This window comes from Populus trichocarpa, chromosome 15 (assembly GCF_000002775.5).
Source record: "Populus trichocarpa isolate Nisqually-1 chromosome 15, P.trichocarpa_v4.1, whole genome shotgun sequence".
In the NCBI taxonomy this organism is placed as follows: Eukaryota; Viridiplantae; Streptophyta; class Magnoliopsida; order Malpighiales; family Salicaceae; genus Populus; species Populus trichocarpa.
Genome location: NC_037299.2, coordinates 1,118,005 through 1,132,198, shown reverse-complemented (window position 1 = coordinate 1,132,198; position 14,194 = coordinate 1,118,005). Strand labels below are relative to the sequence as shown.

The following is a 14,194-nucleotide window of genomic DNA, read 5'->3' as shown; positions in this document are numbered from 1 at the left end:
TTTTACTAAAACAACGTCGTTTTGATTTTTTTTTTAAAGAATTGACCCGGCCGACCTGGTCAAACCCGGAGACCCGGCCAAAACCCGGAACCCGAGCCTTGGACCGGGCCGGGTCTTAAAACTTTGGTATTGTTAATTAATAATTAATAATAATTCTTTGGGAAACAACGAAAAGTGGCGTGGCGGAGATAGGAGTGTGCAGCGTACGCAAAACATAAAAAATAACAGGAGGTGAAATTTAGGAGATATTCGGAAAAACAAAAGCTGACACGAGGCTAGCCCAGGGCTCCGGATTCCTTCACGCATCTCTCACTCTCTTCTCTATTTCTTCACACTTTCCTCTCATTCCTTCTGCTAACTAACTCGTCTCTGAATCAAAAAATGTTCTTAGAGTTCTAACGGATTGATCGATTGACGGCGGCGACAACGACGGCGGCCGCAATATATGGAGTCGGATTCTGTTCTTTTTCTGATAATTTGTCGACGATGAAACTGACTAAACGACGTAGTAATGGTAGTATCATCGGTGCGAGAAGCAGTTGTTCTAGGAGAGAAGTAGGGACGGTGCTGGGGTGTTCGTCGCCGAGTAAGGCCGTGACTCCGTTGGAATCGGAAGGAGATGGAAGGAGATGTGTGATTGAGGAGGAGGAGGAAATGTTATGAGGTTCAAGATGTCTGATTTTAAGGTGCTTGATCGTGTCAGTATTGGCCTTGGTGGCCGGGTAAGCCAGAAAAGTCTACTTCAATTTTTTTTTTTAATCTTTATCTGTTAAATATTGTTAATTTCGTTGTGATTTTCGGTTATTATCACTAAGGATAGTGCTTAATGTCCAAAAATGATTGTTCTTAGCACTGCTAATTATGGCATGGATAACTGAATTGGGGTTTTTTTAGGCGGATGAGGTGGTTTTTGAAGCAATAGTGAAGGATTCTAATAGGTTAGCTTTCTTTTCTTATTCGATTTTTTGATATTGTGTGATTATTGGAGGTGATGAGTATAATGTGGAATTGCAGCCCTTTGGATAACATTAAAGTTGTGCTTAGGAAACTTGTCAGTACTCAAGCAAAACGTAGAGGAATGCGAGCAATAGCGGTTTGGGGCTTTGTTTTGGAGTTTTCTTTATTTGGTATTTGAGGTTTTGAATATTGGTGTAACTTTGGTGTTGTTAAAGTGTTTTTAGGTGTTGAAGAAGCTGGTTCGCCGTAAACTTATTTACCATTCTTATTCGATGCAATTTCATGGTTATATTTCTTCACCTTCTAGTGGCCGTGGTTCGTTTACTCTGGCACATGGGGTATGTTCTGTTTCTGTGTAAGGTTTAGATATTGCGTATGCATTAAATGTTTCGCTGTGTGAAGCCCTGTTGGAGATTTTATATTCTGTTTCTAGGACGTTCTTCCCATGTTTCAATTTTTCCATTTGTGAGTTTAGGGATGTGAAAGTTTATCTCTTCCTTTTTATTTTATGGCAGTATCATGGTAGTTTTTCTTTGAGACATTGGCTTCAACAATCAGATTGGCTTCCTACCTTGGAAGCCAATCTTGCATTGGATGAGGAATCTGTCAGGAGGGTGGGAGATGACACCGTTGGAGGACCTGCTGTCTCTCGTCAGTTGCAAATAACACAGTTTTTCTTTGAAACATTGGCTTCAACAATCAGATTGGCTTCCTACCTTGGAAGCCAATCTTCCATTGGATGAGGAATCTGTCAGGAGGGTGGGAGATGACACCATTGGAGGACCTGCTGTCTCTCGGCAGTTGCAAATAACACACATTGATGAGGGATCTCTTGATTGGAGTATGTATATCTTAATTGTATTATTGTATTATCTGTGCACAAATAGTTGCCATTTGTTGTGCACAACTACAGTGTAAGGTGTTTGTTTTGCTTACTTAAGGTGAACTACTTGCACAGTCATGGACTTTCGGATATAGAGTTGAGGCTGGAGAATGTGCATATAAGCCCTGTGGATAGGCATATTAAAGTAAATGCAAGCTTTCCCCCCTCTTATGCTGTTTTTTTAATTTTAGATTCTCTGAATTTAGAATTAAATTTGATATATATAGAATAAGGAAAGAAATTCTTTAAGGAAAAGGGCGTTTGAGGAAAACTCTTGTTGATTTATGCTTTCTGATATGACAACACTTGATGCACAACAATTTCAGTTTATCTATTGAAGTCAAATTTTATTTCTGGTATTCTGCTTTGAAAGTTTGGTACCTCTTCAACAGCATTGAATAATGGGAAATTTTGGTGGTTCTAGACTTATGGTTGAGGAAAGGTTTATTAGCACAAATATTGAGGAATGAAACAAGACATGAATAAATCAGCACCATTGAATTAGTGCACCTCCCACACATGATTGCATTTGACATGAGGTATGAATAGATAGACAGACCTAATAGTGTATCCAGTTAGCGCTGCTAGCAGAGCTACTGATGTACTGAATTCTGTTTCATCCATGTTGAAAAGATGTGTAGGATCTATGATGGCAAAAATGGTGCTGCGGGAACTCATGGATCCATTAATTTTCATGAAGTTCAAATCATTCCTCATGAAGGTACAACATGCTAGTCCCACCCCCCTACCCCTTTTTTTTTTGGATTAATCAATCCAGAACCTGGTGGAATTTTTGTTGACTTGCATTACGTCTCTGAATAAGCTCAAGTTTCTCTTCATTAATTTCTACCAGTTTCTTGAAGACTGGAATGCATTGGCAGTCGCTTTATTTGTTCAATATGAAAAAATATCCTATAGTATCATCATGCACTACTCATCATGTGTTGGTACAGATCCTATTTACAAAGTTGTACCTTCATGCTTGCGTGAGTTTTTATTGCAAATCCTCAGTAGGAATTCTCCATCTGGAAATGTTGGACTCCAAGTAAGTAGTACGAATGCAAATTACCGTACTTTAATTTCCTGTTACTTGAAAGATATCTTATTGTGCTTCTATTTCTATGTGAACTACTAAATGTTTGCATGTAAACTCATTATATATCTGGTGTTGGTTTATAGCTCGCAGTGACATTACATTGGCAATGTAAACTGACGGGTGAATTTTGTTGTGATAGCGTAATAGGCTTTCCTGTTTTATCGAATTGATGGAGATGCTGAATGCTCATTCAAGGCCAAAGGTTAGCAATTATCTGCTTTGTTCGTAGCTTTTGTAGATTCATTAATTCTTTTGCTCTCTCCAAAGAGTCATATGGATCTATGTCTGGTTGCCTCAAAGATATTATAACTTGTATCATCACCCTTACTGTCAAAGGCTTCTTCTAATTTATGGTCACTTGTTCTTTGCCATTTACTCTCTCGTTTTGTTACGTGAACACTTTATGTGAAATGGTCTAACTGCTAAATGCATTGATACAATATAAAGAAAAAGAAGCTAGAAACTTATTTGGTTCTTTAGCTGTTGTACTTCTTCATCAGCCAATATTCTTTGGATTCTTCCTTCTGGTAGAACATGAAACGTTTTATTGATTGATTATTCTCAAGGGTTACTCAATATTGAAATTTCTGCTCTACTTCAATGTGCAGAACTGGTTGGAGTTGCTTCCAGGAAAACTGCGTCTATTATACTGTACTGGGAGACAAATAGGATTGACCCTTCGTCAGCCTTCTGCTCTTGTCCTGATTGGTGACGTTTATCTAGCTATAAATAGAGCATCAAAATTAAATACTAGTATTTCCTTCACATCGGACATTGGCTTCATGGTCATGAATGGTCGAGACTGGCCTCATGACAAAAGTGGTATAACTGGAAAATTGGAAGTAAACTCTTTGTTCCGGTTGACATCTGGGAGACGGTTGTATCTTAAGGAGGAAAAGACATCGGAGAAGTTATCCTTTGGGCAACCAAACAATCAAGATTCTTTAGCCCAGAAATTGTCAGCTAAAAAATGGAGGAAACTTGTCCCGTATAAGGAGTTTCCATCGAGCCTTCCAGTGGCCAAACTTGTTTCAGCTGACATTGAGGTGACAATGAGTCTCGGGGACAACCTTAATCAAAATGATGTTACACCAAGCAGTATAGTTCAAGAACTTTGCGTGCAAGTTCCTCCTGAGATGTTTGATTTGTCTAGGCTCGCCTGCGGAACATATGTGGACTCCAGACTGCTAGTCCTGCGCGGGGTCAGTGAATCAGCTCTCTTATTTACAAGATCTATGTGTTGATGAAACCAGTATATAGCCATTGCGCGCAAGTACTGTAGATAGAAATTGCTGTTGGGAGTGTAATTAGCTGTTGTGCTCTTGCTCGTGTAATTTGTACAGTCGATTAATCGAAGAAGATCAACCTTTTCCAAATGCAGTGCGGCCTGATGTCTGAGTGGCTTGTCAAATGTTGCAATGTTATAAAGCTTTATTTGAAAAATGATTCTACCCTTAATGTGGCTAAAACTTAATAAGAAGACAGCCAGAGGTAGTGAAGATGATACCAAACAGACTATAAAACCATCAGCAGGGGAACAGCTGAATTCTGCTTTGGTACGTTCATGCTCAATCGATTTTGCAGCCACGAACCATTCCGACCTAAAATGATGCTATGGCTATATATTACCAGTCGAACACACACCTTTAAGATTTATTGCTCATGTCAATCCAATTATAACCTAAATGTCATGTAGTCTTTATTTCACTTGTGATAATGGCTTTCTTAGTCATGAATGATTATAGCTGTTAAACTCTACCTGGCTTTGTTGATTAATTCGGAAAATTCAAGGCATAGATTAGGGCTGGGTTTTTTTTTTTATTGAATATTATTACGGACAAATCATTTCAATGTGACCGGAATTTTAGTGACCTGTTGGAACTAATCGGATCAATAATAAATAAATAAAAGCAACATTATTTTAATGAAAAAATTGACAGCATCTCATCACCCAGATGCGAAGTATCAGATTATCGCAACGAGAATCATAAGACTATTTTTGTAAAAACTTTAATGTCATAAAAATATGCATGTGGTAGGGCCCAGGGTGGATTTGGTCTTGTTCTTCGTTTTGTAGGCGGCCACCATTCTCACCATCACCGTGACCATAGCGCCATTGTAAGCCAATAAAGAAACGAACCGCACGAGTGCCATTTTTATAGTTTTGTGACGAGGATTCCCTGATCGAACCAACAAGCCTCCTCGTCACCAATTAATGCTCTATGATTTTATCAAACCCCCACTTTGATATCATAATTTTAAACATGAAATAATACCTCTTATAGAGCCAATCACGCAACGGATTTAAGCCAACATCGTTACTTTCTTTCGTCAAGATGCCGAATATGCAAAATAATTCTCATTTCATATGCAAGAGCGCAACCACATATACCACATTACTACTACTACGTACCCTTGCATGAGAAGTGGCCTCGCGAGCTACTTATTGCGTTATTCAGAGATCAGTACTAATTCCATATTCTTGAAAGAAAGGTGCAGAAGGAAACATCTTGAGAGACCTTAGCAGATGGGATGGCTTTTCAAAGTTAAACATACTAATTGCAGAAGCAGCACAAATATATGAGAATTCAAGAAACTTGAAACTCACCCAACTTATATAGAAATCTAACATGTCCCCTAAGAGGGAAACATGGCTCCAATTCATTCACTATTATTTGCTAGCTTGACTTACAGAGCTATTAATTAGGGAAATGGATTAGATCCGTGCATAGCCAAATATAGCACCAAAGACCTTGATTTCCTTTTCAACACGAACTTTGTAAGAGATTGCTGCAGTAGCTCGGTTCTTATGTTTCATAAACCTGACCTTGTCACCAACTTGTAGCTTCTTGCTCTTAACGAATGCAACCCAACCTCTTGTGAGGACTGGCTTCGGGTACTGTCCTCTCTTGCGGATGGAGCATTGAAAGGCCCAAGCTTCGCCTTTCTCGTCTGTAGCTTCAAACGTGACGGCATGGCTGCCTAGTTTGAAAGGTGGAAGAGACCTGAGAAAGCTGATAGGAACTGACAGCCTCTTCTTAGCATCAGTCTTTCTGAGGATCTTCCAGAAGTTTTCCATTTTCGAGGACAAGCAAAAGCAAAAGCAAAGCAAATGAAATGAGTTTCTTCTTGTTTGTGGGAGCTTTCCATTTCCGTATTTATAAGGAACCACCAGGACCTACCTCCACTTCAATTAAAGTAAAGGTTGCTACGTAAAAAGCTAGCATGATTTATCCACCACGCGATATCGCGCGATAGCGCGTATACTGTTATATATATATATAATATTAATCGTGCGATCTCGGTAGATGGCAAGGACGAAAAAAAAAATGCTAGCTAGTAGCCAGTCAAGAATGTTGACATTAAAACCATCTACATGATATTTGTGATAAAAATTTGAAATTAAAATATTTGTTTTTTTTGTATTTTTAATTTTTAATTTTATAATTGTTTATATAATGATCATTATAGATTTATATAGTCGATAATTTTAGGGTATGTAGGATTAGTCAAAGTACACGCAAGCTGATACTCATGTTAAATTAAAAAAAAAATATTTCCATTAAGTCCAGAATGTTATATATATTCCGATAAAAAAAAGATATAAAGAAGAATGATAAGAAAAAAAGAAAAACAAATCCATGTCTATTGCTAGCTACAAGCGAGGCAATCCCTACGTTGTCAAGACTCTGAAGTCTGAATTGATGTGACCATTAAATAAATAAAAAAACTAATAAAACATGGAATTTTAACCAAAAATCAATCACGCAATTTACTTCATGAGGTTTCTCCCGGTGGTGTCTTGAGTATTGAAGATATGTTGTGATAGCTCTTTTTTTTTTTAATTATAAAGAAAAAGATTATTTGATTAGGTTAATAGTTTTTTTTTATACTATTGCCCATGTATGATTTTATTTCAAATTTCTTTACATATAAAAATTCATCTTACAGTATATATATATATATATATATATATATATATATATATATATATATATATATATATATATAAAATCACAACTATTTAAAAAAAAAAAAAACCGCAACCCGTATCATTATTGGTCTTTTAACACACACAACTTTCATCCGCATAACTAGTACATAGTTTAATGATAAAAATTTAGATGGATTGCCATTTCTTGCACTAATAGATGCTAAGCAGGTCGAGCCAATTTTTGCTTTTTATATAAAAAAGCAAGTGAAATGTTGTTGTTTATGTAATTAAGTTACATAAAATGTTTTGATTTTACAAAGTTATTCGATGCAGTGATAGATCAGCATGTTATTTATCTAAAAACCATGTTCAAATTAAGGAAATAAAGGTAAGGTGATATCCTAATGTCATTAAGTATAGCTAATTACTGAGTTTAAGTATATATGAGTTTAGTAAATTACTAAATTTAGTATTTTTAAATTTAATCAAGCATTGAGTTCAAGCATGTATAAATCTGGCGAGCTACCAGACCCAGCATCTTTTTGAGCTCATATATAGATAGATGGGTCTGATGAGCTACCTGACCCAGTATTTTTGGGTTTAACCAAGCACTGAACCCAAATATATAGGTCGGTGTGGTGAGCTACCAGATTTAGCATTTTTAGGTTCAGTCAAGTACTGAGCCCAAACATATATTAATCTACCGAGCTACCAGACCCAACATCCTTTTGAGCCTAAATATAGATGAGTCTAGCTAGCTACTTGACTTAGCATCCTTAGGTTTAGTCAAGCGCTGAGCCCAAATATGTATAAATCGGTCTAGAGAGCTACCAGACTCAACACCTTTGAGTTCAACTAAGTGTTGAGCCTAAACATACATGGATCTGACGAACACAAGATTCAACATCATTGGAACCAACCAAGCATTGAACCTAAATACATGTGGCTCTAATAATCTTATCATGCTCCATATTGAACCACAAGATTTGATGAGTCAGAGATCTTTTTTCCTGTGATAAGTCAAAGATCTTTTTTGTGTGATGAGTTAGAGATTTTTTTTCCTCTTGAATACATAAAAGATATTTTAATACTATCAGAAAAGGAGGACTTTGGGGTCCTCTCCTCGATAAAAAAAATAAGAATCATGGACTATATAAAGGCCTATTGATTTTTTAGAAGAAAAGAATCAATCTTTTCAAGTTGATAGAATTTTTAGCATATATATTTTCAGATTCTATCTCTCTAATAGATATTGACATTTTCTCTAAAAACAAATACTTAAGCATTAGAGAGTCGGTAAATTTACAAAAAAAGACCTATTATAGGTATCAATCACCAACCACTTTGGCTTACCAGGCACTAGGTATTGGTTATTAGCCACCTTTACTGAGAAATAATCAACTCGATAGAATCAAGAGATTAACTGATTATTCAACACATAAACCTTATTTCTAAGCTACTCTTGTTAATTGACGTTGCCGATGAAAACTGATAAAAAAACCATTGACTATTCTTCAAAAACTAGTTTATTAACTAGATGTCATACCCGCGCGATGTCGCGGGCTTGTGGCATGCTTGTGCGTTTTTGTGGGTTTGTGGAAAAAATAAAAAAAATATATGGAGAAAAACTATTGCAATTTACAATGTTTTTAAGGAAAAAACTATAAAGCTAAATTCTTAACTAGATTAATATTTAAAAAATAAAATGAACAAAGAAAATTTTGAAAAAAATCATAACAAAAAAAACTGAAAGGAAAAAAAACCATGCAGGGAAACACTGTAGCAATCTATAGTGTTTCATGAGGAAATCTACAGTTATAATTCTCAACCAGCTCAATATTAAAAATAATAAAATCGATAAAGATAATTTTAAAAAAAATCATAACAAAAAAAAATCATGTGGGGGAACACTGTAGCAATCCACGGTGTTTTAAAGAAAAAAACTACGAAACTAAATTCTCAACCAGCTTAATATAAAAAAAATAAAATTGACAAAGACAATTCTAGAAAAAAAAAACAAACAAAAATCATAAAAAAAAGAAAAAAAAAACCATGTGGGGAAACACTGTAGCAATCCATAGTGTTTTAAAGAGAAAAAACTACAAAGTTAAATTTTCAACTAGCTCCATATTAAAAAAATAAAATCAACAAAAACAATTTAAAAAAAAACACAAAAATATGAAAAAAAGAAGAAGATAATTTTGGAAAATAAAAAGAAAAAATTGAAAAAAAAAACATGTGAGGAAATCGACAATTGTAATTGTCAACCAACTTAATATTAAATTTTTTTGACAAAGATAATTTAAAAAAAAACATGTGGAGAAACATTGTAGCAAAACAAAAACCATATGGGGAAACATTGTAACAATCCACAATATTTTAAAGAAAAAAACTACGACGCAAAATCGACAAAGACTATTTTGAAAAAAAAAATTCATAAAACAAAATCATGTAGGGAAACATTGTAGTAATCCATAATGTTTTAAAGAAAAAAAACAACAGAATTAAATTTTCAACTAGTTTAATATTAAAAAAATCGACAAAGATAATTTAAAAAAAAACAAAAAAGAATAAAAAACAAAAAAAAAGACAATCTTGGAAAAAAAGAAAAAAAAAACATGTAAAGCCCAAAAAAAAGGAAAAAAGGGAAAAAATGTGGGAAAAAAAAAAGAAAGACAAAACAAAAAAAATCAACAAACAAAAAAACAAAAAAAAATGAAAAAAAGTATGTACCTTTTAAAGTATTAGTTAATATCTCTGATTACCATTAAAAATAAAAAAAATACAAACTAAAACACCCCACCAGGAGGACATATGATGGGCCTTTCTACAGTTTTTGATATATCTGTTATGTCAGAACCCCAACAACTCTTCGAAGGGAGTAACTACCACTCTTATCAAAAAAAAAAAAAAAAATTATCAAAAAGTCATTTCGATTAGGGCGATCAAAACATAACTTTTTTCTAATTATCGCCGTAGTTTATTTCAATCCAAAGGGTAATTAACCAGCACCACCACACCCCTGAACCAGTTCTTAACCGTACACATGGCTGGATAAAAGATCAAAGAGGTAAGAAAGTCCAAATAACTAGCTCAAAGCTTTTGGGTTGTTGACTTCCCCTTGCCCATAAAATTTCCACCAGATCTGTTCTTCAATTGGAAAAGAGAAATCAATTTAGGGTTTTCTTAGGAGAGAGAAATTATGTTTGAAGAGAGATTTGTAGTGTTTGTATTATATTATACATGAGGAAAAATTTATATTTTCATTTAAATTTAAAAATTATATTTACCTAGAATTATAATTATAAATAAAAACTGGAGTCAAATTGAAAAAATATGGATAATGAGAATAATTTTTTCATTTATTTATATATATATATATTTAATAGAGTTAACATAACTAAAAAGTCAATTCAATCTCGAGTAAAATTAAAAAAGAGTCGAGCTATAAATTACGAATTTTTCAACTGAATTCATTAGACATTCCCGGTTTAACAACCTTGAGCATAACAGTCTATAATAATAGAATTATTTTTTTGGCTCCAAAACAAAAACGTGGGAAACAACGAAAAGTGACGTGGCGGACCTAGGAGTGTGCACCGTACGCAAAACACAAAAAATAACAGGAGGTGAAATGTAGGAGATATTCGGAAAAACAGAAGTTGACACGAGCCAAGCCCAGGGCTACGGATTCCTACACGCATCTCTCACTCTCTTCTCTGTTTCTTCACCCTTTCCTCTCCTTCCTTCTGCTAACTAACTCCTCTCTGAATCAAAAAATATTCTTAGAGTTGTAACGGATTGATCGATTGACGGCGGCGACAGCGACACGGCGGCGGCAATATATGGAGTCGGATTCTGTTCTCTTTCTGATAATTTGTCGACGATGAAACTGATTTAACGACGTAGTAATGGTAGTATCATCGGTGTGAGAAGCAGTTGTTCTAGGAGAGAAGTAGGGACGGTGCTGGGGTGTTCGTCGCCGAGTAAGGCCGTGGCTCCGTTGGAATCGGAAAGAGATGGAAGGATAGTGTTTAATGTCCAAAAGTGATTGTTCTTAGCACTGCTAATTATGGCATGGATAACTGAATTGGGTTTTTTTCAGGCGGATGAGGTGGTTTTTGAAGCAATAGTGAAGGATTCTAATAGGTTAGCTTTCTTTTCTTATTTGATTTTTTGATATTGTGTGATTATTGGAGGTGATGAGTATAATGTGGAATTGCAGCCCTTTGTATAACATTAAAGTTGTGTTTGGGAAACTTATCAGTACTCAAGCAAAACGTAGAGGAATGCGAGCAGTAGAGGTTTGGGGCTTTGTTTTGGAGTTTTCTTTATTTGGTATTTGAGGTTTTGAATATTGGTGTAACTTTCGTGTTGTTAAAGTGTTTTTAGGTGTTGAAGAAGCTGGTTTCGCCGTAAACTTATGTACCATTCTTATTCGATGCAAGTTATGGTTATACTTCACCTTCTAGTGGCCGTGGTTCGTTTACTCTGGCACATGGGGTATGTTCTGTTTCTGTGTAAGATCTTTATATTGCGTGTGCATTAAATGTTCGTTGTATGAAGCCATTTAGATGTTTATGCTAGGTAGGTTAGTCTTTCTAGGAGACCCCTGTTGGAGATTTTCCGTTTATTGGACAAGCCTTCATTTCTCTGCATGTTGCGTGTGGAAGCAGTTCTTCCCATATTTCAATTTTTCCATTTGTGAGTTTAGGGATGTGAAATTTATCTCTTCCTTTTTATTTTATGGCAGTATCATGGTAGTTTTTCTTTGAGACATTGGCTTCAACAATCAGATTGGCTTCCTACCTTGGAAGCCAATCTTGCATTGGATGAGGAATCTATCAGGAGGGTGGGAGATGACACTGTTGGAGGACCTGCTGTCTATCGGCAGTTGCGAATAACACGCATATTGATGAGGGATCTCTTGATTGGAGTATCAAGTATTTATATCTTAATTGTATTATCTGTGCACAAATAGTTGCCATTTGTTGTGCACAACTACAGTGTAAGGTGTTTGTTTTGCTTACTTAAGGTGAACTACTTGCAGAGTCACGGACTTTCAGATATAGAGTTGAGGCTGGAGAATGTGCATATAAGCCCAGTGGATAGGCATATTAAAGTAAATGCAAGCTTTCCCCCCTCTTATGCTGTTTTTTTTAATTTTAGATTCTCTGAATTTAGAATTAAATTTGATATATATAGAATAAGGAAAGAAATTCTTTAAGGAGAAGGGCGTTTGAGGAAAACTCTTGTTGATTTATGCTTTCTGATATGACAACACTTGATGCACAACAATTTCAGTTTATCTATTGAAGTCAAATTTTATTTCTGGTATTCTGCTTTGAAAGTTTGGTATCCTCTTCAACAGCATTGAATAATGGGAAATTTTGGTGGTTCTAGACTTATGGTTGAGGAAAGGTTTATTAGCACAAATATTGAGGAACGAAACAAGACATGAATAAATCAGCACCATTGAATTAGTGCACCTCCCACACATGATTGCATTTGACATGAGGTATGAATAGATCGATAGACCAAATAGTGTATCCAGTTAGCGCTGCTAGCAGAGCTACTGATGTACTGAATTCTGTTTCATCCATGTTGAAAAGATGTGTAGGATCTATGATGGCAAAAATGGTGCTGCGGGAACTCATGGATCCATTAATTTTCATGAAGTTCAAATCATTCCTCATGAAGGTACAACATGCTAGTCCCCCCCCCCCCCCACCCCTTTTTTTTTTGGATTAATCAATCCAGAACCTGGTGGAATTTTTGTTGACTTGCATTATGTCTCTGGATAAGCTCAAGTTTCTCTCATTAATTTCTACCAGTTTCTTGAAGACTGGAATGCATTGGCAGTCGCTTTATTTGCTCAATATGAAAAAAAATCTATAGTATCATCATGCACTACTCATCATGTGTTGGTACTGATCCTAATTACGAAGTTGTACCTTCATGCTTGCGTGAGTTAGGAATTCTCCTTCTGGAAATGTTGGACTCCAAGTAGTACGAATGCAAATTACCATACTTTAAGCTACACCTTTCACAATAACTATAAAGATTGTTTTTTATAAGTAAAAGCCACATGAATTATTAGGATGTTTAAGTTCGTTTTTTAGATACTTGATCGGAACTGGGGTGCTGGTTGGAACCTTTTATCCTTGTTATTGGCAACCAAACCTTCAAAAAGAATAAGGTATTCATCAGTTCATCTCTTATTAGACAATAGTAAAGACAACACGAGGTTAACCATATTGAATGGAATCTGAATTAATTTGAGAGAGATGCAACCAAACCTTTTAAACCATATTATGACCATTTTGATATGCTTTGCAGTTGTTTGGATGCCCTCAGGCATCCATTTCTGTGTGGACCAAGATGGCCGGTGGCGCCATCCATGGATATCATCAGATGGGTTCTTAACTCAACTGCAGTTCGAATTACAGAGGAATACATTTATAAGCAGCCCCAGGTGTGTCTACAGTTAGCATCTCTTAGTTCTCTATTGTCATTCAGATGGATTCATCGGTTGTGACTCTTTCAAGCCAGTGCCTTAGAGTGATTAGCTGGAAATTTTGACAGTTTCATGTTCTGAGCATAGAGTAGCGCAACCATGCATCTTGATCATTTATCAGAGGCTTTGTGAACCTAGAAAGTACCCTGTTTTTCTACGGAAGCACAAGTATGAGATGGAACAATTAGTGTTACTAATTAATTTGTGCTTCTATTTCTATTCGTACTACTAAATGTTTGCATGTAAACTCATTATCTCTATGTGTGTGTGTGTGTGTGTGTTCAAATTGATAGAGATGCCGAATGCTCATTCAAGGCCAAAGGTTAGCAATTATCTGCTTTGTTCGTAGCTTTTGTAGATTCATTAATTCTTTTGCTCTCTCCAAAGAGTCATATGGGTCTATGTCTAGTTGCCTCAAAGATATTATAACTTGTATCATCACCCTTACTTTCAAAGGCGTCTTCTAATTTATGGTCACTTGTTCTAGGCTCGTCTGTGGGACATATGTGGACTCCGGACTCCAGACTGCTAGTCCTGCGCGGGGTCAATGGATCAGCTCTTTTATTTACAAGATCTATGTGTTGATGAAACCTGTAGATAGCAATTGCGTACAAACTGTGGATAAAAATTGCTGTTGTGTTCTTGCTCGTGCAATTTATTTGTACAGTCGATTAATTGAAGATCAACCGTTTCCAAATGCAGTGCGGCCTGATGTCTGAGTGGCTTGTCAAATGTTACAATGTTATAAAGCTTATTTGAAAAATGATTCTACCCAGTGAAGACAGCCTGAAAGATTTCCGAGTTAAA

At 35.7% G+C, this 14,194-nt stretch overlaps 2 protein-coding genes and 1 pseudogene across 2 annotated transcripts in view; 2 read left to right on the top strand and 1 right to left on the bottom strand.

Moving 5' to 3' along the window:
• LOC127904336 (B3 domain-containing transcription factor NGA4-like) overlaps positions 1-6,049 on the bottom strand; it is a 20,736-nt gene extending 14,687 nt beyond the window's left edge. Inside the window, exon 1 of the mRNA XM_052447321.1 lies at positions 5,764-6,049. Coding sequence (XP_052303281.1) covers positions 5,764-6,015 — 252 coding nt within the window. The 5' untranslated portion in view covers positions 6,016-6,049. The remainder of the gene's footprint in view (positions 1-5,763) is intronic.
• On the top strand, positions 190-14,194 carry LOC18105497 (probable plastid-lipid-associated protein 14, chloroplastic; annotated as a pseudogene).
• On the top strand, positions 2,988-4,312 carry LOC112324370 (probable plastid-lipid-associated protein 14, chloroplastic). Its single transcript, XM_024586797.2, has 2 exons — positions 2,988-3,138; positions 3,545-4,312. Exons 1-2 carry the CDS (start codon positions 3,106-3,108, stop codon positions 4,178-4,180), a joined length of 669 nt encoding a protein of 222 aa, XP_024442565.1. The 5' UTR covers positions 2,988-3,105; the 3' UTR covers positions 4,181-4,312.

Bases quoted from the DNA above. Each gene is read 5' to 3' on its own strand.
- LOC112324370 (XM_024586797.2), top strand. From the start codon at position 3,106: ATGGAGATGCTGAATGCTCATTCAAGGCCAAAG. The intron at 3,139-3,544 runs GTTAGCAATTAT...TTCAATGTGCAG, and splicing joins ATGCTCATTCAAGGCCAAAG to AACTGGTTGGAGTTGCTTCC.